General features: G+C 35.8%; 1 protein-coding gene across 3 annotated transcripts in view; it reads left to right on the forward strand.

Annotated features, from left to right (window-relative positions):
* GBE1 (1,4-alpha-glucan branching enzyme 1) overlaps positions 1-25,495 on the forward strand; it is a 139,506-nt gene that overhangs the window by 58,336 nt on the left and 55,675 nt on the right. For all 3 annotated transcript variants that reach the window (XR_009207541.1, XM_058419287.1, XM_058419288.1), the window contains exons 4-7: positions 817-942; positions 2,665-2,800; positions 5,344-5,434; positions 6,574-6,783. Coding sequence is in view for 2 of the 3 variants with exons in the window: in XM_058419287.1 (XP_058275270.1) it covers positions 817-942; positions 2,665-2,800; positions 5,344-5,434; positions 6,574-6,783 (563 nt within the window). In the remaining variant the exon portion in view is untranslated. The remainder of the gene's footprint in view (positions 1-816; positions 943-2,664; positions 2,801-5,343; positions 5,435-6,573; positions 6,784-25,495) is intronic.

A 25,495-nucleotide genomic window follows, 5' to 3' on the forward strand; every position in this document is an offset into this window, starting at 1 on the left:
TTTTTCTTACAAAAAAAAAAAAAAAAAAAAAAACCTGTAGAACCAACAACCAAACTAAAATGTCTCAGTCATCACTTTCTTCAAAAAAGCAGAATTAAGAATTCTGTGCCTCCACTTGCTTGTACACTTCTAGGTTTTAAATTTGCAAGCCATCTGTGTTGCTGTTTCAGTGGCAGCCAAGATACCAAGCAAAAGCAGAGTGGTGCTGTTCCTTCTGTGCTGAGGAGAGGGGTGAGAGGATGTGAGAGAGGTGGAACTTTAGAACGTTTTCTTTGCCTTGACCCAAAAACTGTCCCGTGCTTTTTTTGTTATCTGTGGTTCCAGGCTATGTCACATTGTTAAGGACTCACAGAGCATGGAAAAGAAGATGGAATTAAGATATTAAAATTGCCTTGCCTAGATTGTTTGTTTGCCAAGTTAAACAAATCACAGTTCTCATCCTAATCACATTATACTGCATGTCTATTTAAATTTATAAGAGCATGGAAAGGAAATAGCAATGACAGGGGTAATTAGGGAACCTAACAGAAATCCATTTGGGAAGGCTTCTTCTCCATTACTTATATAAAGCTTATATATATCCTCAGCTCTTGCTGGCGAACATCACTCCTGTCTGACATGTCTGGTTTACTGTCCCTTTGCAAATCATCCCTGCGAGCAGGGTCGTTCTTCCTTCTCTTGACTTGCATTGTGTGTTTGTGTGTTCTATAAATTAAATTCTCGTGTAGTCTACTATTTCAATCTGTGCTGTAGCTTGCATAGGAGGCGTTCTATGAGTTATGAGTGACTGCCTGCATATGTTGTGTTATTTTATAGGTGGTGATTCGTGCTCAAAACGGCGCCCTCCTCTATCGTATTTCACCCTGGGCAAGATATGTGGTCCGTGATGAAGACAAAGTGAATTATGATTGGGTTCACTGGAATCCACCACAGTCATACATAGTAAGGCTTCAGTATTATTTTCAAGAAGTGTATCATGTTATCTTTGTATCTCTGTTTGGAGGAAAATAAAAGGAGATAGCCAACTAGTTAAAACAGCTGAGATGAAGGGCTTTAACTCATGGCTTTGACCGAAATAAATTACTTTAATGATGGATGCTTTTGAGCTGCTTCTTCAGCCTCCTGTAGAATATATAAAAATGGTTATTAACATGGGGTTTTAAACTTGGTTTGCCACGAGTTTCACAGGTATTCTGGGACAAGAATTCTGTTCCTGGTAGGAAGAAGAGTAGGGAATTATCAGTACTGGATTTAAGAATTGGTTATCTGCAAATGCAATGTTCAGAACTCAACACTAGGTTAATAATCCACGAAGTCAGGAAAAAACTTCCAAAATAAGGCTCCCATGCTCCAGTCAAATCCTGGTTTCTTTGTATCAGGAAAATCCTGTTATCGAATTTAAAGCCTTCTTTCTTCTCATGCACTACTGTAAGGGAGAGAACGCTTCGCATGATGTTTGAAAAATACCCTAGGAGAACATTTGGAGAGTTCAGACTGTCTGAGTGATATTGTTTCCTATTAAACTTTTTCATGTTTTCCCCGAAAAATGGTATGCAGTGGTTTATATTAGAGATGCTGTAACCTCCATTTTGAGTTAAATTTTCTCATCCACCTCAAATTATGAAACAACTGCTTGAGAGAGAAAAGGCATGGAAAATATTTTCTTTAAAAATAGATAACATAATGTATATTAACTCTTATTAAAGTGTGTAGTCTTTATCATTTTAGTGGCCTACTCTCTGTATGCTGCTGTTTGCATCTCAATGTCATCCAGAAAAAGAATGGGTAGGTATTTGGAAATGCAGTGATTGGGATGGCCTTGAGTGAAAAATGGGCCAGGACTTTTGGGTACAGACAAAGCCTTACTAAAAAAAAAAAAAAACCAAAAACCAAACAAAAAACACCCCTTTTATGAATAGTAGAAGCGTCCAATGAAAATAAATCACAGGTAACAAGCCTCAACCAGAAGTTTTGTTCTTCAGCTTGTTCCTTTAATATCTGTTCACATGCGTATATTCAACTAGTTTTGTTCTACCTTTGCAAAATTTCATCTGAATAATAAACTAACCAATAGGATATTAACTTCAATGGCCTCTGTATTCTTCAGATATTTTTGTCCATCTAGAAATGCTGTGTAGTCATGTCCAGATATGGGATTTTTAAAATTATATTTTAATCCTAAGTAATTAGAATATAGGTGGTTCTATGCTGTGGAACTTTATTCTTTCGGAATAAAGTATTTATAAATTTCAGTTAAGAGAAGGCAGCGATTTCATGTACCTGCAAAAAACAGGTATGCTTAAAAAATAAAAACATATCTTACTATTTTCCCTCACTGTTTTCAAGCAAGATTCATAGTGATTCAGGAGGACATCAAGTGGAGTGGCTACTATCAGTTTCAACACTGAATTACAATTTTAAGAGTATAAGAAAAGTGTTGAATCATGAATGTCCAGTTTCTTGTTCATAAAGGATGTTAATTTCAAACAGACATTTACTTTAACACTTTAAAATGGTCAATTGCTTCTGAAATGTTTAGAATTCTCTTAGAGGAAAAACAAAATAAACCTTAAATTGTTTTTCATCTTGTGAAAATCATGTGATTATGACAACACTCCTAAGCTGTTCCTAATGACAACTCTTGTTTTGTTTTTTTTCTTATAGCATAAGAATCCTTCTCCCAAGAGATTAAAAAGCCTAAGAATTTATGAATCACATGTGGGAATTGCTTCCCCAGAAGGGAAAGTAGCTTCTTATAAAAACTTCACATACAATGTACTACCTAGAATAAAGGATCTTGGTAAGTAGTACCAGAAATGCTTGCAGAGATAATTTTTATGTGCCTGTGCCCATTAGAAAAGATAACTGTCAAGTATCTACAGGGTTTTTTGCATTTCCCAGTTACACATACTATAAAAATAGATTTTTAGGTGAGCAAAAATTATAAACAAGTGAAATCTATGGAGAACAAACAAAGACTGAAATAGGATATGTGAATCAAAGTCCATTCCAGATTTTTAAGTAAAATATGATTGTTAAAGCCCAGATAAGTATTTCAAAGTAATTTGCTTTAGGCATGGTTTGCTTTCCGCTTGAAAAAGGACCTGCTTGTCACGGTCTTCCAAAAATATTTCATTCTTCAGTGGTTCTACTGGTCTAAAGCTTAGTTCTAAGGAAAGACAAAAGAATGCCTGGATATTTCTTCTTTGTTTTCCCAGAATAAGCATGCTAAACTTCTTTTATCCCTGAACAGTAGCTCTGAAGTATCAGAACAAGGGAACTTTAAATATGAAAGACCTTCTTCAGGAAAATAATTTCTAGTATATTGGAGAGGATGTGTGAAAGATCTTGTACCTGCATCTCAGGAAGCACAACAAAACTGTTCACCTCAATTTTGCTTTAATTATTTTTTTTCCCATGGTGTCTTTGCACTGTTTCTGTAATGGACAATATTAGAACTTACTGCCTTGTGATTAAATATGTATTTTACACTGCTGTAAAATAATCATGACATCTGTAGCTGAAACCCTGATGGATGGTGGCTGTGTTTGTGTTTGATTTTTATTTTATTTTATTTATTAGAGTGCCTGAAGAAGGCATTTTCTTGTAGCTTTATATGGTAAGTCAGTGGTTTGCCTTTTGGTGAAGTTGAGCTTGCAGGTGGGATGAGGGAGTTTGCACATCTGGAATCCCTTAATAAAAAGCAATTTTGGATTTTACATTACATATCTGTGACTTCCTACTGCCAAGGAATTTCACTTGTCCCAAGAAGGTAAGAGGATTTACAGAGTTAGGAAAGCATTCTGCTTTGCCTACTGTTTTGTCTTTGTGGAGAAATGTCATGAAAAGGCTGATACACTAAATAATAAAAGCAATATCAAATTTAGGGTATACAGAAGTTATAACTAATGTTCCTTCTTGTTTACATTAAGTAAACATTGTGGGAATTAAGTATTTTTAAAATATATTTGTAAGGTATTTTAGATTCAGTTTTGGAATGTCTTTTTAGGACTAAGCTTAAAGACATAACTACATGAGAACTCTCATATATCACTAGTTTGTAGAAATATGTGCATGACAAATAGCAAAAAAAGTAGCAAGCAAATTGAATTGGATTAATTTGATGCAATGTTGCTGTTTATTTATAAAAATCCTGTAAATAAAAATAAGTACAACATGCCTGAATTATAAACCAACAATGAATCTGACAAATTGCTGAGCTCACACCATCTTCTAATAATAGCTCTGGTTTTAAATGTCACAGCTATAAAAAACCGTGGAAGAATAAAAAAATCCTACAGCATCTTGCTGAAACTAAGGAATTAAGTAAAGATTTTCTTCAAACAGAAGTGATGTGAGTCTTGCTAGCCTGTAGATAAAACCTGATTTTTTAGAGTTCCTTTCCTTAGGAATGCATTGAACTATCTCTGTGTCCCCCAGCCCTGCTGGGCTGCTTTGGCTCTTGGGTGAACTTGGAATAAAAGCACATTAGACTTGTGTTTTCCCTTCTTGGAAGAGTCTTGTAGAGGGAAGAAATAATTATTACAGTTGCAAAAAAGTGATTTTGATGGTATAAAAAAAGATTTCATATGTCAGGAAGTTATAGTATTGTCTCTAAGGTGGAAAGATGTGGGTCTAACAGATGGGCCACTTTGTGGATAAGGAATTAGCAGGATGGTCACACTTGCTGTGTCAGTCCAAGCAGATGATGTCCAAGTAGACACCAGGGATGGGGTGGCCTCAGATTGAAGGAGGGTGTATTTAGGTTAGACATCAGGAAGAAATTCTTTGTTTTGAGGATGGTGAGACACTGAAACAGGTTACTCAGAGAAGTTATGGTTGTCCCATCCCTGGAAGGGGTGTTGAGCAATCTGGTCTAGTGGAAGGTATTCCTTCTCACGGCAGAGGAGCTGGAACTAGAGGAGCTTTTATGCTCCCTTCCAACCCAAACCATCCTGTGATTTTGTCATAGTATGTGTAGCCAGTAGACTAACCCTGGACACCCTGACTGCAAATGTCAAAAGCTGAAGCAGTTCAGGACTTGCAGGTTAGCATAACTAATATTCTGAAGTTAAATAAGGATTACTCTTATTTCTGTCCACATCTGGGAGATTCAATATGTGTAGATCACTTGACAAATTTACTGCTTCATTTGTAATGGAGATCATGTAAGTATAAACTGTTAGGTAGAATTGCTTCATGAAAGTTACTGGATCTTTAGGTGCTAACCATTAGGGTCAGAGGCAGGTAAAATGAGAGAAGACTGGAGTGGATATGTTACAGGTATTGAATACTCTTTTAAGTATCCTTAAGGCATTTGTTATATATATTTTTTTATTATAGGCTATAACTGTGTCCAGCTGATGGCTATTATGGAGCATGCATACTATGCCAGTTTTGGTTATCAGATCACAAGTTTCTTCGCAGCATCAAGGTAGGTTTAAGTGCTCCAGTGTCTTCCCTGTTCTTTTCCCTTCCTTCCCATCCATTGAAATCAGTATTGTGTGCAGGTGTGTGTTTGCAAGAAAGTGTATAATGGGAAGCAATGACATAGGTATTTGCTCTACCTTCCTCTTAAATCTGAAATCAATTTGGCACGGTGATCAGCTGCTCTGCAAAACACTTTGGATAGGATACAGACAAAAAGTTTATAAGTAACTTCAGCTGCCATAGCTGAGTAATCCACCTGCAGACTTTGTGCATGGGTTTGAGGTTGTGGAATTCTTGGCAGTAACGAACAGGGATGTGTAGGGCTTTCTTTTATGACAAACAGAACTATACACTGTTCATAATGAACCTGATTAAAATCATGGCTCTGTGTGTTCTGTGGGTACCCTTTCCTTTACAGGCTTGTAACAGACTGTACTTAGATTTGAGGCATAGGATAAAATTACATGAAAAAGGAATTTAGGTAGTTGTTAAGAAAATTATGATAAATGTGGAAGACATATATTTTTTTCTTTTTAATTTTGGTTTTTTGTTTGTTTGTTTTTTAATCTTAGAGCAGCTGAAGAGGCAACCAGGCTAAATTTAAATAGGCAGTTTTAACTGCATTAATTAGTTGAAAAAAGGTGTGTCGGGCAGAGGAGATAAAAATCTTTTCTTAAAAATAAGAAAATGGTGTAGTATCTAAACCAAATAATTAAGCAGGAAAACAGAAGATGGCGTATTTTGTGGACTTACTGTATGTACATTCACTGTTGTAATCATTGTGTTACTTTACTCCAGCAGTATGAATATATTCTTGTCCCTTATGAGCTAAGGAAGTGTTCAGTATTAAATAGCAGCTTTAAGATGTATCGCTTATCTTTTATACTGAATTTGATATATTATTAAAAAGGGAAGAATAAAACTGAATCTGTTTCTGCAAAACATTGTGTGGAATTCTTATAATGAAAAATGGTTTCAAATGGCGGTTTGTAAGCAATAGCTACTGCTTAAGAGGCTGGAAAAATAACCTGTGTACATCTGTAGAGTAGGTGATGAAGAACTGCTGACTTTGATGTAATTTCCATGATGACTGTTCAGTATTGCTGGCATAAGTGCTGATTGTATCCCATTGTGTTTTCACAGCCGGTATGGAACTCCTGACGACCTGAAGGAAATGATTGACGTTGCTCACTCAATGGGCATCACAGTCCTGCTTGATGTGGTGCACAGCCACGCCTCAAAAAACTCAGAAGATGGTCTCAACCAGTTTGATGGTACAGATTCTTGTTTCTTCCATTCTGGGTATAGAGGCAATCACCAGCTCTGGGACAGCAGACTCTTTGACTATGCAAAGTGAGTATAAAACATCACTTCAGCTGTGCTAGTAGTTTTATTTCATAGCAATTCTGCTAAAACTGCACTCCTCGCCGAACTGGTAAAGTCATTTGGATTGTTTAACAGTTGCAGTACGTGGAGTTAAATTCCTCTACTTGCCGAAATGCTTAAAAGCTAACACTAAATGGTAGTATTTCAATTTTGCTATTTTCCTGTCATCTCTGACTACCCATGTGCGTGTTATATACCATATGCATTATATAATATATATAGTATTATATAATGCTGTCGTTCCTTTTATTTAAAAATGTATTTCTATATAAGTAACAATTTAAATATCTATTATATAGGAATATATAACTGTGCATTTTATGCATTATGGGTTATATTCATATTTTCCTGCTGTATATAGTTTGTTGCATATATATAATAGATGATGTTTGTATATAAAAATAAAACAATAAGAAAAGCTGATGAAAACTTGTAAGCTCTGTAAATTTATTGATAAACTGTCAAGTTGTTGAAATGTGGGAAAAGCTTCCCCCAGGACAACTAATTCCATTTCAAAGAGCTTCTGGAGGTCAATCAACAGTTAATACAGAGCAGGGGTCATTTTCTGTAGGCAGTTCTAGAGACCCAGTTTGGACAAGCTGAATTAACCAGTATAAATATAGTGTGTGTCAAAACATGTATTAGTGCCAGATGATTATTAGTATTTAATATTGTTTACTCTGTATTCTCTGAGGTATTGGGGGCAAAGAGATTGATTTTGTATGCTGAATGTTTCAGGAGTTTAAATGGAGAAACAGGCACAAGCAGCCAGTTTAATTCAGTCTCCTCCTCACTTTTTTTTTTTTTCTGTTTGTTCATCCCTGCACCACCTTGATTCTTCCCTTTCCTTTTCTTTGTTTCCCTAAACATTCCACAATAAGTTTTGAGTAACTTCACAATCTCCTTAAAGGATGGCTTTAAACAATTCTATATAGAATTAATCACTGATTCCAGGATAAATTCTCTTCTTTTCCCCCTTGAGATATATAATCTTGTGTGACCTTCTTATCAATTACAAAATTCTGTTTTAACTCTTTCAAGGTTACAGTTGAATGTTCCTGTGGTGGCTCATCACAGAGCAACTGTAGTGCTCTGGTCCCCTGTTAACCTCTTAGTTGTTAGGTTTTGTGTGCTGCAGGTTCAATTTCCTGTTTTTCCTGTCCTTCTCCCTTGCTTGCATTGAATTGCCATGGAGTGGATGGATATGATTATGTTGCACTATTACAAAAGTCATGTTACGTAGCATAGGCCAATTTTTTAATGGAACACAGTGTCAAATAAACCGAGTGACCAGTGTGAAAACTGACTTTTGCACTTCAATACTTAGTAGGATGTTCTTTATTTACTTGTTATTTAGGACAACTTGGGTTATTTCAGGGGAAGTTTTTGAACTGTGATTTATAAGAAATGCATTTTAGTCCTTACTATTAAGCTTTTAATTCATACTCAAATAAATTGAATTTCCAATAATCTTTAGTATCAATATGGTAGTATTACACATTTTATTTCATTTTATGTTTATGAGTAACCAACATGTGTGTGTGTACCGGTGTCCCTAGTGAGGCAATAGAATGTAGTTATGGACCTTCCTCTGTTCCGAGCAGACACAGGTTCTTCCTGCTGGGAAAGAAAGTGCTGCTGGTATTGAGTGTTTGGGGTATTTATAAATGAGAGAAACAAGCAGCTCCTTTGTAGGTTGCACTTGGCAATGTTAAACATTTCTTCAGAACTGAAGAACTGCCTCCATGGCTCAGTTGGGTCAGTGATATGTACCTGTACTATGGAATTTCTTTTCATGCTATGGAACTGGAATAGGTGCCAGACTGAATGCTGGAAGGCGGAAGTGGGAAGAGCTGTGAGGGGAAGAGATGAGATTAGAGAAAAGCAAAGATCAGAGAAATTGAAGCTCTGCACTGGATACCTGAGGGTCTCTTGAAGGTCATTTCCCATCCCCTACCCTCTCATGATAAGCAACAACAATTCTGGTGTTCTCTTCTCAAAAGGTTGTGGAAACCCTTTCTTCCCTTTCAAGCATAGTCATTAAGGGATTCTTTCATCCTAATACCTGAGACAGTAAATATTCTCTATGTGTTTATAATCAAGTTTTAAGGCTGAAAAGATATAACCCTCATGGTCATTGTAAGTTTCACAGAACTGATTTAAAGATAGCTTGCATTTTCCCCTCTATTCTTTGTGCAAGTTCCAAGCAAAATTGTGAAAGAATCAAACTGATTTCATTTCATTGAAAATGTTGGGTTTGGGGTTATTTTCCCATTTAGTCATTATTGGCATTCTGCTAATTTCCGTACCAGTGGATGAGCAGCTCTAGTCTGGCTGAGGAGAGTATAAAAATCTGAGAGAGACTCAAGTTGCTGGCAGATGTTGAAAGTTTGCTCAAAATAAATGACAGCAAACACAGTCTCTTGAATGGTCTACAGAAAAGCTTGCTTGCTGAGTGAAATTTCTTTAGCTATCACAGCTTTCTATCCTGTACGGAGCTTGTACTAAATCCTTTTCCTTCTGTAGTGGGAAGAACTGTTAAATCTACAGGTACTTAAACATCAAATGCAAAGAATGCTCAATTCACTTTGGAATTGAGAGAAACGAATTCTCTGCCGTGAAAGAGATTAAGGAACAGTTGCTTTATCAGTTCAGTCTGTCTACATTTTCTTTGAAAGCCAAGATGTAAGTAAGTTTATCTCAAAGCATTTTGCAAGATTTTTCTGTTGTCTGTGAAGGGGACTGTGAATACTTGCTGTAATAGAATGTGGCAAAAGATCTATATCCATACTAATAAAAAAAAATAAAATTGTATCCCTTGTGTACTTAAATATTATTTTTTAGTAAAATTTGTGTAACTAGAGAGTTTAGCTCCAAGAAAAGCCTTTTTCAGTGGACCTGGGTATTGCATCTTTGCACCATAGTGCTACTTAAAAAGATAAAGGCATATTTTTATTTTTTTAATCCATATTTATACAAGTGTTGTATGAAGGAGGAGCTCTTCTGTAAATTGTGAACAGCATTTTAAAGTTATGCTGTTCGTGATGATGTCACAGGAAAATAAAACCTCAACTTCATTGAAATGAGAACTTGCAGGTAAGAGAACTGCCAATAGAATACTTTCTGCTTAACTTTTTTCAATAAAAGCACATAAACTGTGATTTAAAAATCAACCAAACATAAACTTTTACTTTAACAATTTTCATTCTTGTGAGCTTTTCTAAAGTCTAGATCCTGGGCAGTTTTTTCCTCAAATATGCTAATTTGGTGACTCTTCCTCTCCATCATCTCCATCCAGTCTGGCTATATCTGTGTCCATCCCATTTCTCTCAGCAACCAACCCAAAAACCAGAATCACACATCTTCAGTGAGAATTGCAGTTGATTTTAATATTTTCTATTGGAAAGCAAACTTTTATGTAATTTGCTTTGGTTCCTGCTTAATACTGTGACTTTTCTAACCCTGAATTCATGACAGGGAAATGCTTTAGTGTAAAAGGGGTGCCAGAAGCTCTGGACTGATACTCTGCTTGGCACTGTACAGTTAATTTTGGAGGAAATTAATAGTCTCTTTTGTAGTTGTTAAAGGTAGCTTTCTTGAAATACATGTAAACACCCTCCTATCTTAAGTAAGCATTCTACTTGTAATTAATTTTGCACAAGCAAAGTATATTTTTTTTTCCTCCTAAACTCATATTCAAAGGTTACTGAGCTGCCAGGTTCCTTAAAAGTGATGTTGTAGAATCCAGAAACCAGGTGGGATCACAACTAGAGTGGTTGATTGTGTTTTAATTTAAATTCATTTCTCCAAATAGCAAATGTGTCTAAAATACTAATCAGGCAAAATGTTTTAAAAATAACTGAGAAAAAGATATTACCTAGTAAGGTTTTTTTCCCACAGTGCTACATAAATAGAATGTGTGAATGATGTTGCCCTTCTAGACTTGCTGAGGTCCGAGAAGTATTGTTTTGACTTTTAAAGCTTTTCCTGTTTTTAGATTTTGTTGGATTCAATTCTGTCTTAATCCAATTCTGAATGTCAATAAGTATACTGATATATTTTTGTGAGCCTTTAGGAATAATGGTAGAATTACAATTCAGAAATCATGTGATGCCTTAAGTTTTGGATTTTTTCTTTGTTGTTTGTTTGGGGTTTTTTGGGGGGGATTTAGTTTGGTATGTTTTGTTTTTTTAATACTATGAACCTTTTCACCTGAGCACTAGGCAAAATTTTAACTTATTTCATGGTCTAGGAGATGAATTTGGTTCAAAAGTCAGAGATTGATGTAGAATGCTGTTTTAATTTTAATTAGTCTAGCTTCCTTGAATGCAGAAGTATGGATCAGTAAGAGATGATATTGCTTACAAGGATTTGGGGCCAGCAGATGTTCCAGCATCTCCTTTGGGGATTTTTTGAGGCCTGTTTTCAAGGCTTTTTTAAGACTGGATGTTGTGTCCATATTTTGGGGGTTAAAAATCATAACTAAGCTATGTACTGGGAGATCTCTTATTAAGCTTTTTCTTTGTCAGTTTTATGAAGTTTCAAGTGGCACGCATGCCCAAATGTACTTTGAAATGCTACAGGTGGGATTTAGTGTATATAAACACTTTGTCCCGTGAGCCACAGGTTTTACATGAGGGCAGCAGATGACTTGCTAGTCCCCTGCTGCCAGTCCAGGTGTTCTCTCCAGCTCAGTCTTCTGAACTGCTGGTGGTGAAACAGCTGATTATAGCTCAGTACTCTTTTTTTTTTTTTTTTTAATTCAATTTTTCCTGAAATGTGTTATAAACTGTCGTAGCTCAGAGACTGCTTTTAACCTTGCTGTCAGTGCTGCAGAAACAGGGCAGCTGTCAGGTGTTGGAGCTTGTGTCTTTGTTCTGGTGTAGGTGGCCTCTTCCCCAGCTTGCCCTTCCCGAGTGGGGTGGGTCACCTGAAGCTTTTTTCCCTTGTCCTGTGGTCCAGCCTCGAGCAGGTATCTGGGGTGATCTCTTGCATCTAAAACCTATCCTCTTGCATCCACCTGTGCCTGGATGCTGAGACAGTGGCCTTTTCTGCCACCCAGTGTTTAAATCGTGCATAAACCTTATGCTTGTATTTTCAGGGGACAAAAAGGTCCACTGATTTTGTTTGACTTTAGGATCAGACTCTTTAAAGACATCCTTATCTTCTAACATCTTTGTCAGCCTCTCTTAAGCTTGATGTTTAGTTCTTCCTTAAACAGCTGTTCTTCACCCAAAATGTTTTTCTTCTGATTGCCTGCTTTGCCAGTCTTTATCTGCCACTGAGTTGATGATAGTAGGTGGAATGAATTGGAACATAAATCTTTCAGAGTGTAGTGTTTGGTTAGTAAGGATACCTGTCTGGGCTCATAATTCTCTAAACATAGCCGTTCAGAATATTTTTGGTTTTGTTTTCCTTCAGTTAAGTGATGAATTCTAAATATCAGTGAAGGTAAAGACTTGTTACCTTCTTTGGGAGCATCCCCATGGTTTGTAACAGTTTTCAGGATGAAATGGAGTCACTGCTCCTCTTTATTGTTTACACCGTTAGCATTTTCAATGGGTTTAAGTTGATGCTCTGTGAAGTACCACAGTATTAAAGACTCTGTTTGGTTGTCTAATACTCTTAAGGATAATTGGTACTTGAGCATGAGGTAGAGACTGCAGTTAACACGTTTGTGTTCTTGCCATCCAACTCACCTGCCCTTTATTGACACACATTTTAGAGTGCAAAGATTTGACTGCAAACTTCATGCACACAAAGGATAGGTAGAATTTAAAGGCTGCTAGGACACTTACTGCTCCCGAGATGACACCTGAACAGACTCTGCTGGCCAGGCAGGTGTCAGTCAGGTGGGAGAAAGGAGGCTGCCAATGCTTGTCACAGGCCCTTGGTGTGGTACCGGGTTGTCCTCTTCACTGTTTTGTGCCTTTCCATGTTTTTCCTTTTGAATCCTGGTGCTCCTAACAAACCTGTCTGTTACTTTGCCTTTCTTATCCTGTCTAGTTCTAATCTAAAGACTTCTCAGTTTTCTCTCAGCTAAGGAATTTTCTTAGAAGCTTAAACTGCAGGTTTTGGAACACAGTTTGGGACACAGAAGAGGAGAGGGAAAAGCAAGCAGGGGTGGCTTGCACATAATTAGTGAAACATACCCACTTCCCAGAGTGTAAGAACTGAAGCATTTTCTTCTGCAGCTTCTGAGGATTTAGCATAGGTGCAGGTGGCATTCTCCCAGCTGCATTTAGGCAGTAGTAAGGACATCATCCAATGCCATGCCATGGTTGTCACAAATATGTTTTCTTTAGGGAGAATCTTTGGCCATAATTCCAGCTAGACTAAAGGTAACTGCAGTGAGAGTTGACAATGACAGAGATTCTCTGTCATGTGATGTATTTTTGGTATATTGTTGTTTGTAGGGTAATTACAATGGAACAGGGATGTAAGTTGTGTCTCATTATGTAAAACATAAAGCTATGCTGATTTTAATTCATTTCCTGCCAGTCTTCCTCGACCAAATTAGTTTAGGAAAGCTCTGTGTTTAAAGATCTGCATAATATGCATTGGAATTTCATTTGGCTGGCAAAATTATTTCTTAATGGCTGTTTTAAGGAAGCACTGCTTGCAGCATGGTAGTGAGATTTCTATTCTTCCCACCATGCCTCATAAATGTAATTATTTTGATTAAAGATTGTATTTAAAAACAGTGTCTGCCTTTGTTCCTTAGCACTCTGCTTCTAATAGACTGGATTTTGATGGTGACTGTGACAGTATAAAAATATTTCATAAAATTTAAACCTTAAAGTTCAAGACATTTCATGCCTAAAAATCTTTGGGGTTTTGTTTGTTTGTTTGTTTGTTTGGGTTTGAGTGGTTTTTTTGTTTGTTTGGTTTGGTTTTTTGGTGGGTTTTTTGGGGGTTTTTTGGGGTTTTTTGGGGGGGTTTTTTGGGGTTTTTTTTTTTGTTTTTTTTTTGTTTGGTTTGGTTTGGTTTTTTTGTTTGTTTGTTTTTGTTTTCTCTTCTTTTTAAGCAAACGCTTTCAAGTATGGGGATGTTGCAGTTTATAAACTGCCTTTTTTGAAGGGAATGATTTCTGAAAGCATTGACAGAAGAGATGATACATGAGAACTTACTGCAATGTAATCAGAGAAATTGAAATAATAGTGCAAAAAAAAATTTCAGCCCTGATCATATGATTTATAGTATATGCAATCAAGTGCTACTGTATAATTGCTTTATTTTTTAATTTTTAAAGTTTTTAATTAAACAAGCTTAATTGTTTTACTATTTAATTCACAGTCTGTTTGTACTTTGGTATAACACTGTGAGGCTTTATATCCACAGGTGCTCTAAAACCCAGAGCTTCACATAAGAATCCATACAGCTTTCTTTGAAGTGTCCAGTTTCCCAAGTTAACCTCCAGAATAGCATTCATAGCTTTGTGTGAAGTTTCTAAAATGTAGTTGCACAGAAAACAGTACAGCAATAAAGTGAGATACTGAAATGTGAAGAAAGGCACACTGAAAAGTTGCAGTCAATTGTTCTAAATTTTTCCAGGTAGCACATTTTGAAATATAGAGGTGACCACTTGTAGCCAATTAAATTCAATCATATCCTGAATAAATACAGTCACACATACTTTAAGTTGATTATGGTATTTCAACAAATACCTAGAACCAGCAAAGATTCAACACATTGCAGAGAATCATTTTTGCATCAGTTTAAATGCAAGAATGATCTTGCATTTAATAGTCCACATTTGAAGTGATAACTTCCACAGTGCTATTAAGTGATTATTGCAGCAGTTTACATGAGCAGCATCCGTTGTGAATAGAAGATTGTGTTGGAGAATAGGCAGATGGGTGTATAAGTTTGAGAAGAATCCACAAATGAATTGAGGGATGTTGACTTTCTTCTAACAGGGTTTTATCCAAAGGAATTCAAGGTTGGAGGAAGATTAGGCGTTGTACAACTCATAGCAGGGAAAGAAGATGGAAACATTCAGACAATTGTTTGGGGGGGTTTTGATTCTATTATGTACATGTTGTGTAATGCACAGATCCACTCGAAATCCATTCTTTGAAAATTCACTGGAGAGAGCATAAAATAAATAACAGGGAACAAATCATTTAACAGCTGTGTCTACAAAGTAGAAAACAATCAAAATGCTGTAGCATTTCCAAAAGTCAGTACCGTATGTATGGCCAACTGATCAGAAATAATCTGCAAATAGTTATGTTGATCTGATATATTGTTACAGTCTTGAAAGAGATACCTTGTTTTCTTGAGAATGGCATAAAGACAAAAGTTCCTGTCTCTAGAAGGTGATTGAAAGTGGAGATGGGGAACAATGCAATACAACATAGCTGGGCAGCCTGCTGCTTCCAGGAGGAGCTGTCTCTGAGGAGCTGTCTCTGTGCAAACAAATTGCTTCCCACCTGTAGCCACTGACTGAGATTCAGCTTGGGATGGGATTGTACTGGTGATAGCATGCTGAAATTTAGGGAATATTTGTAAGGACACACTCAGCTGTATATAAATGTTTTCTTTAGGGGTTATTTAAAAGCTGGAATGACTTTGGAACTGATGTTATTGAAAGAAGTTTTGTTACAGTTGATACTTCAAAAAATATTGGTGAAATTATAAAGATTTAAAAAATGGTTCTGCTGTTCCCATTATAATAGTAATGGATGGACAGGCAGCAGCTTTTGGCTCTGTTCTGGTTGATGTAGTTACAGGACAAGTCAGAAAAACTGAAATAATTTATCATGGCAAAAGTGTCTTAATGAATAAGGAAGATACTTTATTAAAAGCTTTATCACTGGGAACAAAGCAAATTGTTCTATACCAGATCAGGAAAAGAGTGATTTGTGGTTTGGGGAGTTTTAAAAAACATACTGTATTTCCTTGGCTGTTTTCCCCATGGATTTACTTTGGGCAGTTCCTCATAAAAAAGGTATCTTCACAGAATTGTTTCTCGTTTGCCATGAGAATGGCAATCAAACATTTCTTTGTCCTGGTTCACCCCTGTGTCTCCTCTTTGATAAGGAGGCTCACTCTTTACCCAATATTTGTATGTTTCTATATTACAATTCCTTGTCAGCTCTTGAAAATTGGTATAAAGTTATTGGGAATAAAAATAAATTATTTGTCCTAATTATTAATAAATAGTTCAGATAGTTGACACAAGTCTTTCTAAGTTATTCTACTACAATGAATGAGATTATTTCAGGCAGAGGAAAGTAGATCTACAAGTAATACTTTGTAGACACTACCCCTTGATTTGTTTAGTGTTACCTCAATAATTAAGTCTTGTAAAGTGTATTTTTAAGGATAGGTACATGTGAACAAAGGCAAGAATGAAAAAGCGCATCTATAGTCACTACTATGTGCTCTAGTAATTTTTTTTTTTTTTCTGTATGAGACGTCTTAATTTGTTCAAACAAGGAGCTGAGTATGAATTTCTCTTAAGAATTAAGTAAAAGTGTGGGTTGTTTTTTTTTTTTTTTTGTATCTATAATATATTTAGTCATTGCTCAAAGAGTGTTTAACTGAGTGCATTTATCAAAAGGCTTCACAATGAAGAGAGGAATGCTCTTTATTCCTTTTTTCCTTTAAGATTTGTGAAGAAAGTAAAGTAATGACTATTGTCACTTTCCTGATTAAATAAACACATAAGATTGCCTCTTTTTGGCTGCAGGAATTTATGTAAAAACCATAGAATTTGTCATTTCACTATGTGGAGTGAAGCCATTTTCCATTCTCTCTGGGGAAGAAAAATCTTCAGAGAAATTGGCACTGTCCTTTACATTTTTCTTCGGTGCTTTAGGGTGATCAACTTTTTCCCTTCTTGCTGCTTGTATTTAGCAACATTTTGATTGCAATGTAGCACACCGTTGATTAGCGGATGACATTTTGGAACACATTTTAGCACAGGCTTATTGGTTGTAGTATACCTAACTTTTCTGAGACAGTTCTCCAGTAGAGTGATGGAGAAATTGGTGTCTTTTGAAGAAAGAATCAATTTGTTATTAAACCACAACTGGAAGTGAAATTACCCCTATGAGTACAGTGTTACATTGTCATACCCTGACCTTTTGCAAACAGGTGGAGGCAGAAATCCCCCTTGTCTTCTCTCCCTTCCCTTCTCCCCCAAAAGGGAAAAAAAAAAGGGGGGGGTGGGGTGGGGCATTTTAGTTATTGTTTCACTTATTATGAAACAGAGTTAATCAGACTGGTAAATAGTTAGAATAATATATAATAACAATAATAAATAGAATTTTTCACACAAAGGAAATATATATACTTCACTGGCTTCATGTACCAGATTTGTCTGAATGAAATTTTGTGACTGTAAATGTATCCACAGCTATGAGCCAAAAGCATTTCTTATTCTGAATTGTGTCATTTAAATATAACAGACTTCTTTTAGTTTATTTACTTTTAAATGGACTAAGCTTGGAAGTTCAGAAACAAGTTCTAAAAATTGGTGTTTAAGGAACCAAATGCTATATATATAGTTGGGTTTAGGGATAATGACTTGGTGAAGTTCACTTTTTCTTGTTGAAATTTAACATTTGCCTTTAAGATTTCATAGATAGTTTTTGTGTTCAAATAATAGGTAAATTGGAGTAATTAGTCAGCCAAACGCTGGAGAAAAAAATATCCCAAAAGATTTTCACTGCTGTTTCTCCCTATTTTCTGATTTGAGTGTTTAGTGTTTATTACCCTGGATTTTTAGACTATTCACTACCCTGAAATCTAAAATTCTGGATTTTTCTTCCTACAAATTATTTAGGGGTTTATAACCATTCTAGGGTGGATGCTTAGGCCCCTTAGGTGCTTGACAAAGTGAATGCATTTTAGAGAGGAAAAAAGTCAACTAAAACCCACTAAAATTTACATTATCGATGTTTCCAGGCTTCCTTTGCCACCACCTTCTTGGATAAGGGCATTGGAAAAGATGAAAATCTACTTTGACTTTGTTATAAGAAATTTCAAGGTAATTATTTTGTCATTGGGTTAATTGGGGAGGAAACTAAGTCCGTCAGGAAATGGGAAACAGCTTTCACTTGGATGTTCTTTCTAATCTTCATCCAGCTAACAAATTGGCTGAAAAAGGTAGTGGCTTACAGAAAGTAGTGCAAAATAACATTCTTATAAACTCATTAATTGTGTACGGGAAAGAGGGAATGTTTTGTAGGTTTCATCAACAGTTGCTCTTAGCACAGAACCATCCTCACCCAGACTTGGAAAACCAGAAACAATGCTGGTAATGTCAATGTATGCAAAGGCAATCTTATTTTAAAACTATTTCAGAGAATCTTAGCTTTAGCTGTCCTGATCTAGACAATGAAACTTGTTTTCTGTAATATTATCAAGTTTCCACTTCCGATATATTTTAATTAAAAGCTGATATCGTTCTGCTACCACATATACCTGGATCAGTAATAGTTGCACTGAAATATGATCTGAAATAGAGAATATCTGTAGTAGGAATAGTTGATTTCATTTCAGTTAAAAATTATGGCATTTTCAGTAAATCACCTTACTGTTAAAAATAAACACGTATTTCCAATGCATGAAATAGATTGGTAGATTAATATTTCCAAATGGAGATCAGTAACAAGTGGTGTCCCTAAGGAACTTATTGAGATGGAACTTTATGGATAGCACTAAACTGTGTGGTATGGTTGATTGGCTTGAGGAACATGATGCAGGACAGGACACAGGTGGCAGGACATGGGACAGTGGTTTTAAACTGGAAGGGCAGATTTAGATCGTAAGGAAGGACATAAGAACAAAACTTTTTGTGAAAGTGGATGAGAGAAGCTGGAAATGTTTTAAGTCAGGTTACACAGGACTCCAAGCTGTCTATGTCTCTGCCCATGGCAGAGGAGTTGTGACTAGATAATCCCTAAGGTCCCTTTGGGTACAGATCATTCTGTGTTCTGTGATTTTGGACAAAAATGTGCACTAACCAGTTATCTTAGAAGAACACAAATTGGTTTAAAACTATCAAAGGGTTCTATTGCGTTGTTGTGTGAGTTGCCATTCCATTGTTGACTTAAAAATGTAAATATAGTACTCAAAGCTTTTTCAAATGTGTAGGAATGTGTTGTTTATAAACAACTTTCTAAGCTATAGGCAGTCAAGTATGGGTTTTTTGTAATTTCTATCCAAGGAAACTAATTATTCTCTCAATATTTTCAAGATACTATCTCAGGTTTCCGTTGTCATAATTTAATTTCAGTGAATTAGTGGGAGTACAACTGAATATATTTTGGCACAGTGTCTTTCCCACCTGTCTTTTGTAGAGCTTACAGATTTGGTGGTTACAGAAAGGTTATGTTAAAACGCGTTCAGGTCACGAGATGTTTTAAAATAGGTGCATGATGCTTGAAAAATAGTATAATGTATAAAAAAAAGTATAGCTGTGAATCAGTTCAAGAATTACATTGTAGGTATTTATTCCAGAGACAATTCAAATAATAATTTTACCATGTATTTTACTAAGCAAAGCTATTGTAACGATCTATCATAAATGTGTTTATTGTTCTCATACTTATCTTCATGAAGTACAAATTATATAGTTGAAATGGCAGGATCTAGTAAGAAATGGAGATTAAAAACTAGGTGTCTTTGAATACAAACCTGTTTTTCAGGTCTCTTAGGTTAAAAAGTATTTATGAAACATACAGAAAATGTATTTGCACTGGTGGGGTGAAACATTGTCACAGCCCAATCTGAGCTAATATCTTTCTTTAATAATATTTTTGAAGAATGTAACTTCAAAATGTGCAGCAGAGAGAAATACTCTGCTGTGCTTAAGGATGGATTCCTATTTCATATGAACCCTGTACTTCAGATGTCCTGTTGTGGTGTGTGCAAATACAACAGCTTTGCATTCTGTGCTTACTCAAAGAGAATGGGGGCCACTGGATGCCTGGGTCAGCTTTGCCCATGTGGCTGCTTCCCCTTTCAGATTCCCTGAATCTTGTGCTGGGGGTGATCTAAGACAGTCCTCAGGCTCATTGAGCTTTCCACTGGAAATGTTCTTCTGTGAAGGTGATCATTCATTGTACAAACTTTCCTGCCCTTCATGCCAAGGGCATGAGCAGTCTGGAAGGAACATTTTGGACTGTATCCAGAGCAATTGCTGATGCTGAGGGTAAAATCTGGAAGCATGAGAGGAAGTAATCTAAGCCTTGTATTAGCTAATATTATTATAAAGAGTGACATTCCTTTAGCCCCTGCTTCCCCAGGGTTAGAAATCAGTAGATTACCATTCAAGACATGGAAGCTTCCTGTGTTGTCTGTACTGGATGATGAGTGATCAAGAACGCTTCCACTCATCTTAAAGTGTTCTTACCCTTCTCTAGATTTGGTATGGCTACCAACTGCCTAATTGGGATCAAGAGAAGGATAGACTTTCGGTCAATAAAATACAGACAAGTCTTCAGGGATTCAGTGTGCTGGTCTCTGAGCATCTAAAGTAAAAGGATATTCAGATAGTATCTTCTAAGGTTATATCGTAGGTTGGTAAAATTGCCTGTTGCCTGTTTTTCAGTCTTCTCTATGTGATAATAACTATTCCTTATGAGGTTGATTTTGCCATGTTAACGTAAAAAGCAGCTGACATTCTTTGTTGCTTGAGGATTTGTGAATTTCAGGGTAATTACTTTAAAAAAAAAAAAAAAAGTAGGAGCATGTGGAATGAATGGTAGATTGATAGGTATTGTACTAGATATTATGGTATAGATGGACTTGACCCTCACACTTCTGCAGCAACTATGATTTGCTATCATCAGTGCTCTCTAACTTATAGAAAAAAAGATATCTGATGCTGTTTGTTCTAATGCTGGATTTTTCTCAACGGCAGAGGTCTGGTCTTGCTTCACTTCTCTAGGGCTTTTATTTGGGATTTTTCAAAATGTTCTCTTTTGTGAGGAATTATTCTTCTTGGCTGTTTAAATACCTTTTGCTATTCATTAGCTTTAGAAAAAAATAATGCACATGAATTCAAATTAAACCTGTTTGTATTTTGATTTTGAAGGTACAGGCATAATATGAATGCTTTAAATATTTTCATGTGTGAACCAGACACCTTCTCAGTGTCCCTTTGAAGTCACTTGTGTGAGCATGAATTAGGGAACCAGTATTTTAAAGTACTAAATGAAATTAAGTTTATAGAAAGCACTGTTTCAGGCTTTTAATTTAATAAGTTGATTTTGAGAAAGTAGAGCATAAAAATGTTAACAATTGGCCTGGTAGTTAATATTTTTGTCACTGCTAATGGAATTAATTGATTTTGAGTGTAATTTTGTTTTTCTATATGGGGAATAAAGGAAGTTGAGGGTAATTGTTTTCTACTCTTATACATATATAATAGCATACTATTTCAGGGGAGAAAAAGCACCTCACAACAAAACAGTTAAATCTCCCTTGACACTTGATTTTTTACCAGTCCCCATCTCAACTCTGGTGCTGTTTTGTGTGCAGAGTTCAGGATAACGTTGTGTTTAAAATCAAAAGTCAACTGATCTGTAATAGTTTGGAGATATTTGTGCACTACATTTAGACTTACTTGAAAGCAAACTCAGTGTTGAACAGTAAACTACTGTTTAATGATGGAAATAATGACTTGCATTAAATTGTATGCAAATTCTGACAGTACATCTTTAAAGTTGTGAGTTAGTTGAATTTTGTCAAACAGCAAATTTTGTTTGTTAATTTGCTAAGTTGATTATATGACCAAACAAATTTAATATTATCTAAGAAGTTTATTTTGGGAGAACAGAATTTTAAATAATCTCAAAGATTTTTATTTTATTAGTGTATAATTTGCTTAGGTAGAATATAAGTGGGACAAATGCTAATTTATCCAAATTGGAGCTGAAATCCATGTAGACTTTATCAGCATTTAAAAGAGTTTTGTAATGTTTTTTATACTTTCTCTATTTTAAAATGTATATGCCCTGCAGGCTCTGTTAAAAAAACTGCAGGTAATGGTCTTCAGTATTTACTTTTTTTTTTTTTTTTTTTTTTTTTTTTTTTTCCCCCCTTCTTCTTCTATTTCCCTCAGGAAGCCCACTGAGCAAAAAGCATCAAGAATATTAAATTTCATTACAATAAGTACCTACCTGCTTTGCCTCTAAGGCTGTTCTTATATTCACATTATATTCACATTTTGCAGGACATAACCTTTGCTGCGTAGTAGCTGAATTATTGCTTCCATTTTATGGGGCAAATAACTGAATGCTTTATTTGATATTTACTCTTACCAAGTGTGGTTAGAACTAGCCAGAAGAATGTAGGCCTGGAACATTGCTGCTTACTTGCAGGTTATTTTAAACCCTCATATAGGCCATAGTTCATTGGAGGAGAAAATTTATTTTTGTGCAAATGGCATTTCAGGAAAGTCACGTGAATATATTCGTAAATGTGTTTACTTCATTGGCAAAATCTGAGAGATAGTTGGTGCAGAATTAACCTGCACAATTAAGATGAGGTGTCTTTTCAAAGTATCCATCAAATGTCTGAGCAACTGAAAACTGGGAGATTCATTTTTCACCTTGCTATATGGCACTGTTTTGTACCAACAGATGAAGTAGAATTTTGAGGGGAAAAAAGTTAAAATACTTTCATGAACCCTTCAGAACTACTGGTTCTATATGAATAAACAATGTGCCTATTTCTAAGAAATAATTTTCCCAAAGTAATTACTGAATATGAGTCTATAAGTCTAATAAATGCGTAGTGCTATTATATTGTTCACAGCATATTGAAAAAAAAAAACTTTCTCCCTCCACAGCAGTGGACTTATGAGGATCAAGATTAATGGTTTCAGAAGGGCTATTGTATGGTGGGGCACTCTAGAATTCCAATTTTAACTAAAATGGAAAATCGTCTGCATCTTCAAAGCTGCTGCTTTTTTTTGCTCTCAAACCAAACTAAACATAAAAAGCTACATAATATCCAATGTTCAGCTCATTAGAATTTTTAAATAGAAAAGTGGAAATATATAAAACATAGTTTGAATTATCTATAATATATACTAGTACTGTTATTATACATGTATATAGAAAGCCAAAACTGCTTCTCCTGTGAGAATTTGCTGAGGGAACTCAGACTGTTTAGTTTGGGGAAAAGAAGGTTCAGGGGAGATGCTGGTCTCTACAACTTCCTGACAGGAGGGTGTAGCGTGGTGGGGTGGATCTCTTCTCCCAGGTGGTAAGTGTCGGGACAAGAGGACGTGGCCTCAAGCGGCACCAGGGGAGGTTTAAATTACAGAGCAGGAAAAATATCTTCACTGGAAGGGTGAGCCTGTGTGACAGGCTGCCCATGGGAGTGGGGGAAGAGCTGTCTGTGGCACCATTAAAAATGTGTGGATGTGGCACACAGAGGGACAGGGTTTAGTAGTGATCACGGTGCTGTTAATAGTTGTGCTCAGTGATCTCAGAGGTCTTGTTCAATCTAAACCATTCTATGGTTCTATATATTACACATATTATATGTATATTTGTCTGTGGTTTAAGAAGAGTTGGAGTTTTGCCCACAAAAAGGCACAGAAGTAACTGTGCAACTCTGCTTCCAATTAATTTACTGCTATTAACTTTTGCCTAAAATAAATCAGTATGTTTTAGTTTGTGAAAGAACTTCAGATCTTTACTGAACAAATGCTTTAAAATTTGAAAATAGTCCTTTCACTTTGATTTCTCATTGCATTTTCATAGTGCTACTTAAATAATTGACTTTTTTTTTCCTGAAGGCTGGCCTTGAAATTCTCAAATAATTTTGAGCTTTTTCATTTTAATCCAGGGAATGGGATGTTAAGGCTTAAGCAAAGATGTTTTCTGCCACAACTATTGACAGAAGTATTCAGTATTTTTAACTGTTAGAGAAAACTTTAAATCTTTCAGTAATTTATTTGATATGGTCTGTAATTATGTAATATTATCAGCTTTGTAATTATGTAATTATAATAAATCCTCAGTTTCTTTGGCTAAGAATAAAACCTTCTTCCTAGATTTAGAGTTTAATTCACTGATTCTGTCTCTTCTAGGGACTGATATAGGGGAAATGACATGTTACTGCTGACCCCTTCTGTTCCCAGGTGATCATATGCCCCAAGAGGACAGCTCTTTTGTTGATTGAATGCACAGTCCATTTTGGAGACATAGTGCAGTTTGGATTGCCGAAAAAAAGTTCTTTGGGCCTGTTAAAGACTTTATCACGTTCTACTGACTGATAGAGCTGAGTATGTTGCCCTGGAATGCTGTTCAGAATAATTGGAGTGCTGAGGCAGTCTAGTGCTGCAAGTCAGGCTTGTCCCTTGGTTTGAACAGGCACTTCTGCTCTGCTTCAGCTGCTCAGCCCCTTGTGGCTAAAGAGGACTTGGGGTCATGGCAATGAGATTTTGTAGATGGCAGAGGAGAATTACTTGCAATAAATTGAGGAGGTTGAAATACAAAGGGGTTTATTGTTGCTGTTGATGTTTTCCAAGCAGGATTATCCTTTTGTATAGCTTTAATCAAATAAAGTGCATCTAAGGAGCAGGGAATCTGCTACGCTACTCTATGCTCATAAGCACATAAGCACTGGTAAAAAAAAAACAACAAAAACCTCTGTATTAGATCTAGATGTTTAGGCCATAAACAACTTGTACCAGATTCACTGAAAGTTAGCATTATAGTTAGCAATGTATTTGTTAGACTGAAGGCCAATTTCTTTGTTTAGCAAAGAATTTTGATTTCAATTTTGATTGAATTTAAGCCAGTCAGCTGTTGAAATGTTTGGGAGTAGTTTGAGAAATAATGCTTTAGCAATTCAGTGATACTATGTCTTAAGAACTAAGAACTGAAACAGGTCTATCATCATAAAAGTCTAGATTCTTATAAGGTCAGCAGTTCTCCAACACATAGTAATAAATGCAATTCCTGAAGGTCAACATTAATATGGCTCAAGAATTACATCTTCAAACTGTATTAGACACAGCCAATATTATTTTTTGTCCATAGTGACAAAATTAACTGGTTTAAATGCATTGCTTGCATCCAAATATTTCATGTTCATCGTGGACTGGAATTTAAAAGGCTTATGGTGAATCATAACTTGGCTTTTTTATTAGCATAGAGGAAAAAAGTAAATAACAAGTTCATGTTGTGAGCAATTTCACAGGTTTTCCGCTGACCTAGTGTAGGAAAGTTGTTAAATTACTCATCACCTCATGAAACAGGTCATCTGTGTAGATGTGCTCATTTCATTTTTTCAGACAAGAAATCTGTTTTTAACAAATGAGCTATGGGCTCCAAGGGTGAAGGGAAAAAAAAATCCAGCAATACTTCTCTGCAAAGACCTTCTTTGTTTTGAATGTCTGAGTGAATTCTGAATTACTTAGATTTCTTACACTGTAAATCATTCTGTTCCTTAATGATGATACAGCCTAACCTTCCTGTCTTTGATCATGCATGCAATGAAAGAATTTTCTCAGTTTTGCAATATGCCAAATGTGAGATTTTTAGGATATAATTTAAGATATGGCTTTTTTTCCAGAAGAAATTACATTCCTAATGAATGCTATCTTGTTTCCATATCTGTCTGTAAAATACGAGAATGTACTGTTTTAGAAATGCTCCTGAATTACTGCTTCTGTGGTGGATGTGTCTCAATTATGCCTCTT

This window comes from Hirundo rustica, chromosome 2 (assembly GCF_015227805.2).
Source record: "Hirundo rustica isolate bHirRus1 chromosome 2, bHirRus1.pri.v3, whole genome shotgun sequence".
Lineage (NCBI taxonomy): Eukaryota > Metazoa > Chordata > Aves > Passeriformes > Hirundinidae > Hirundo > Hirundo rustica.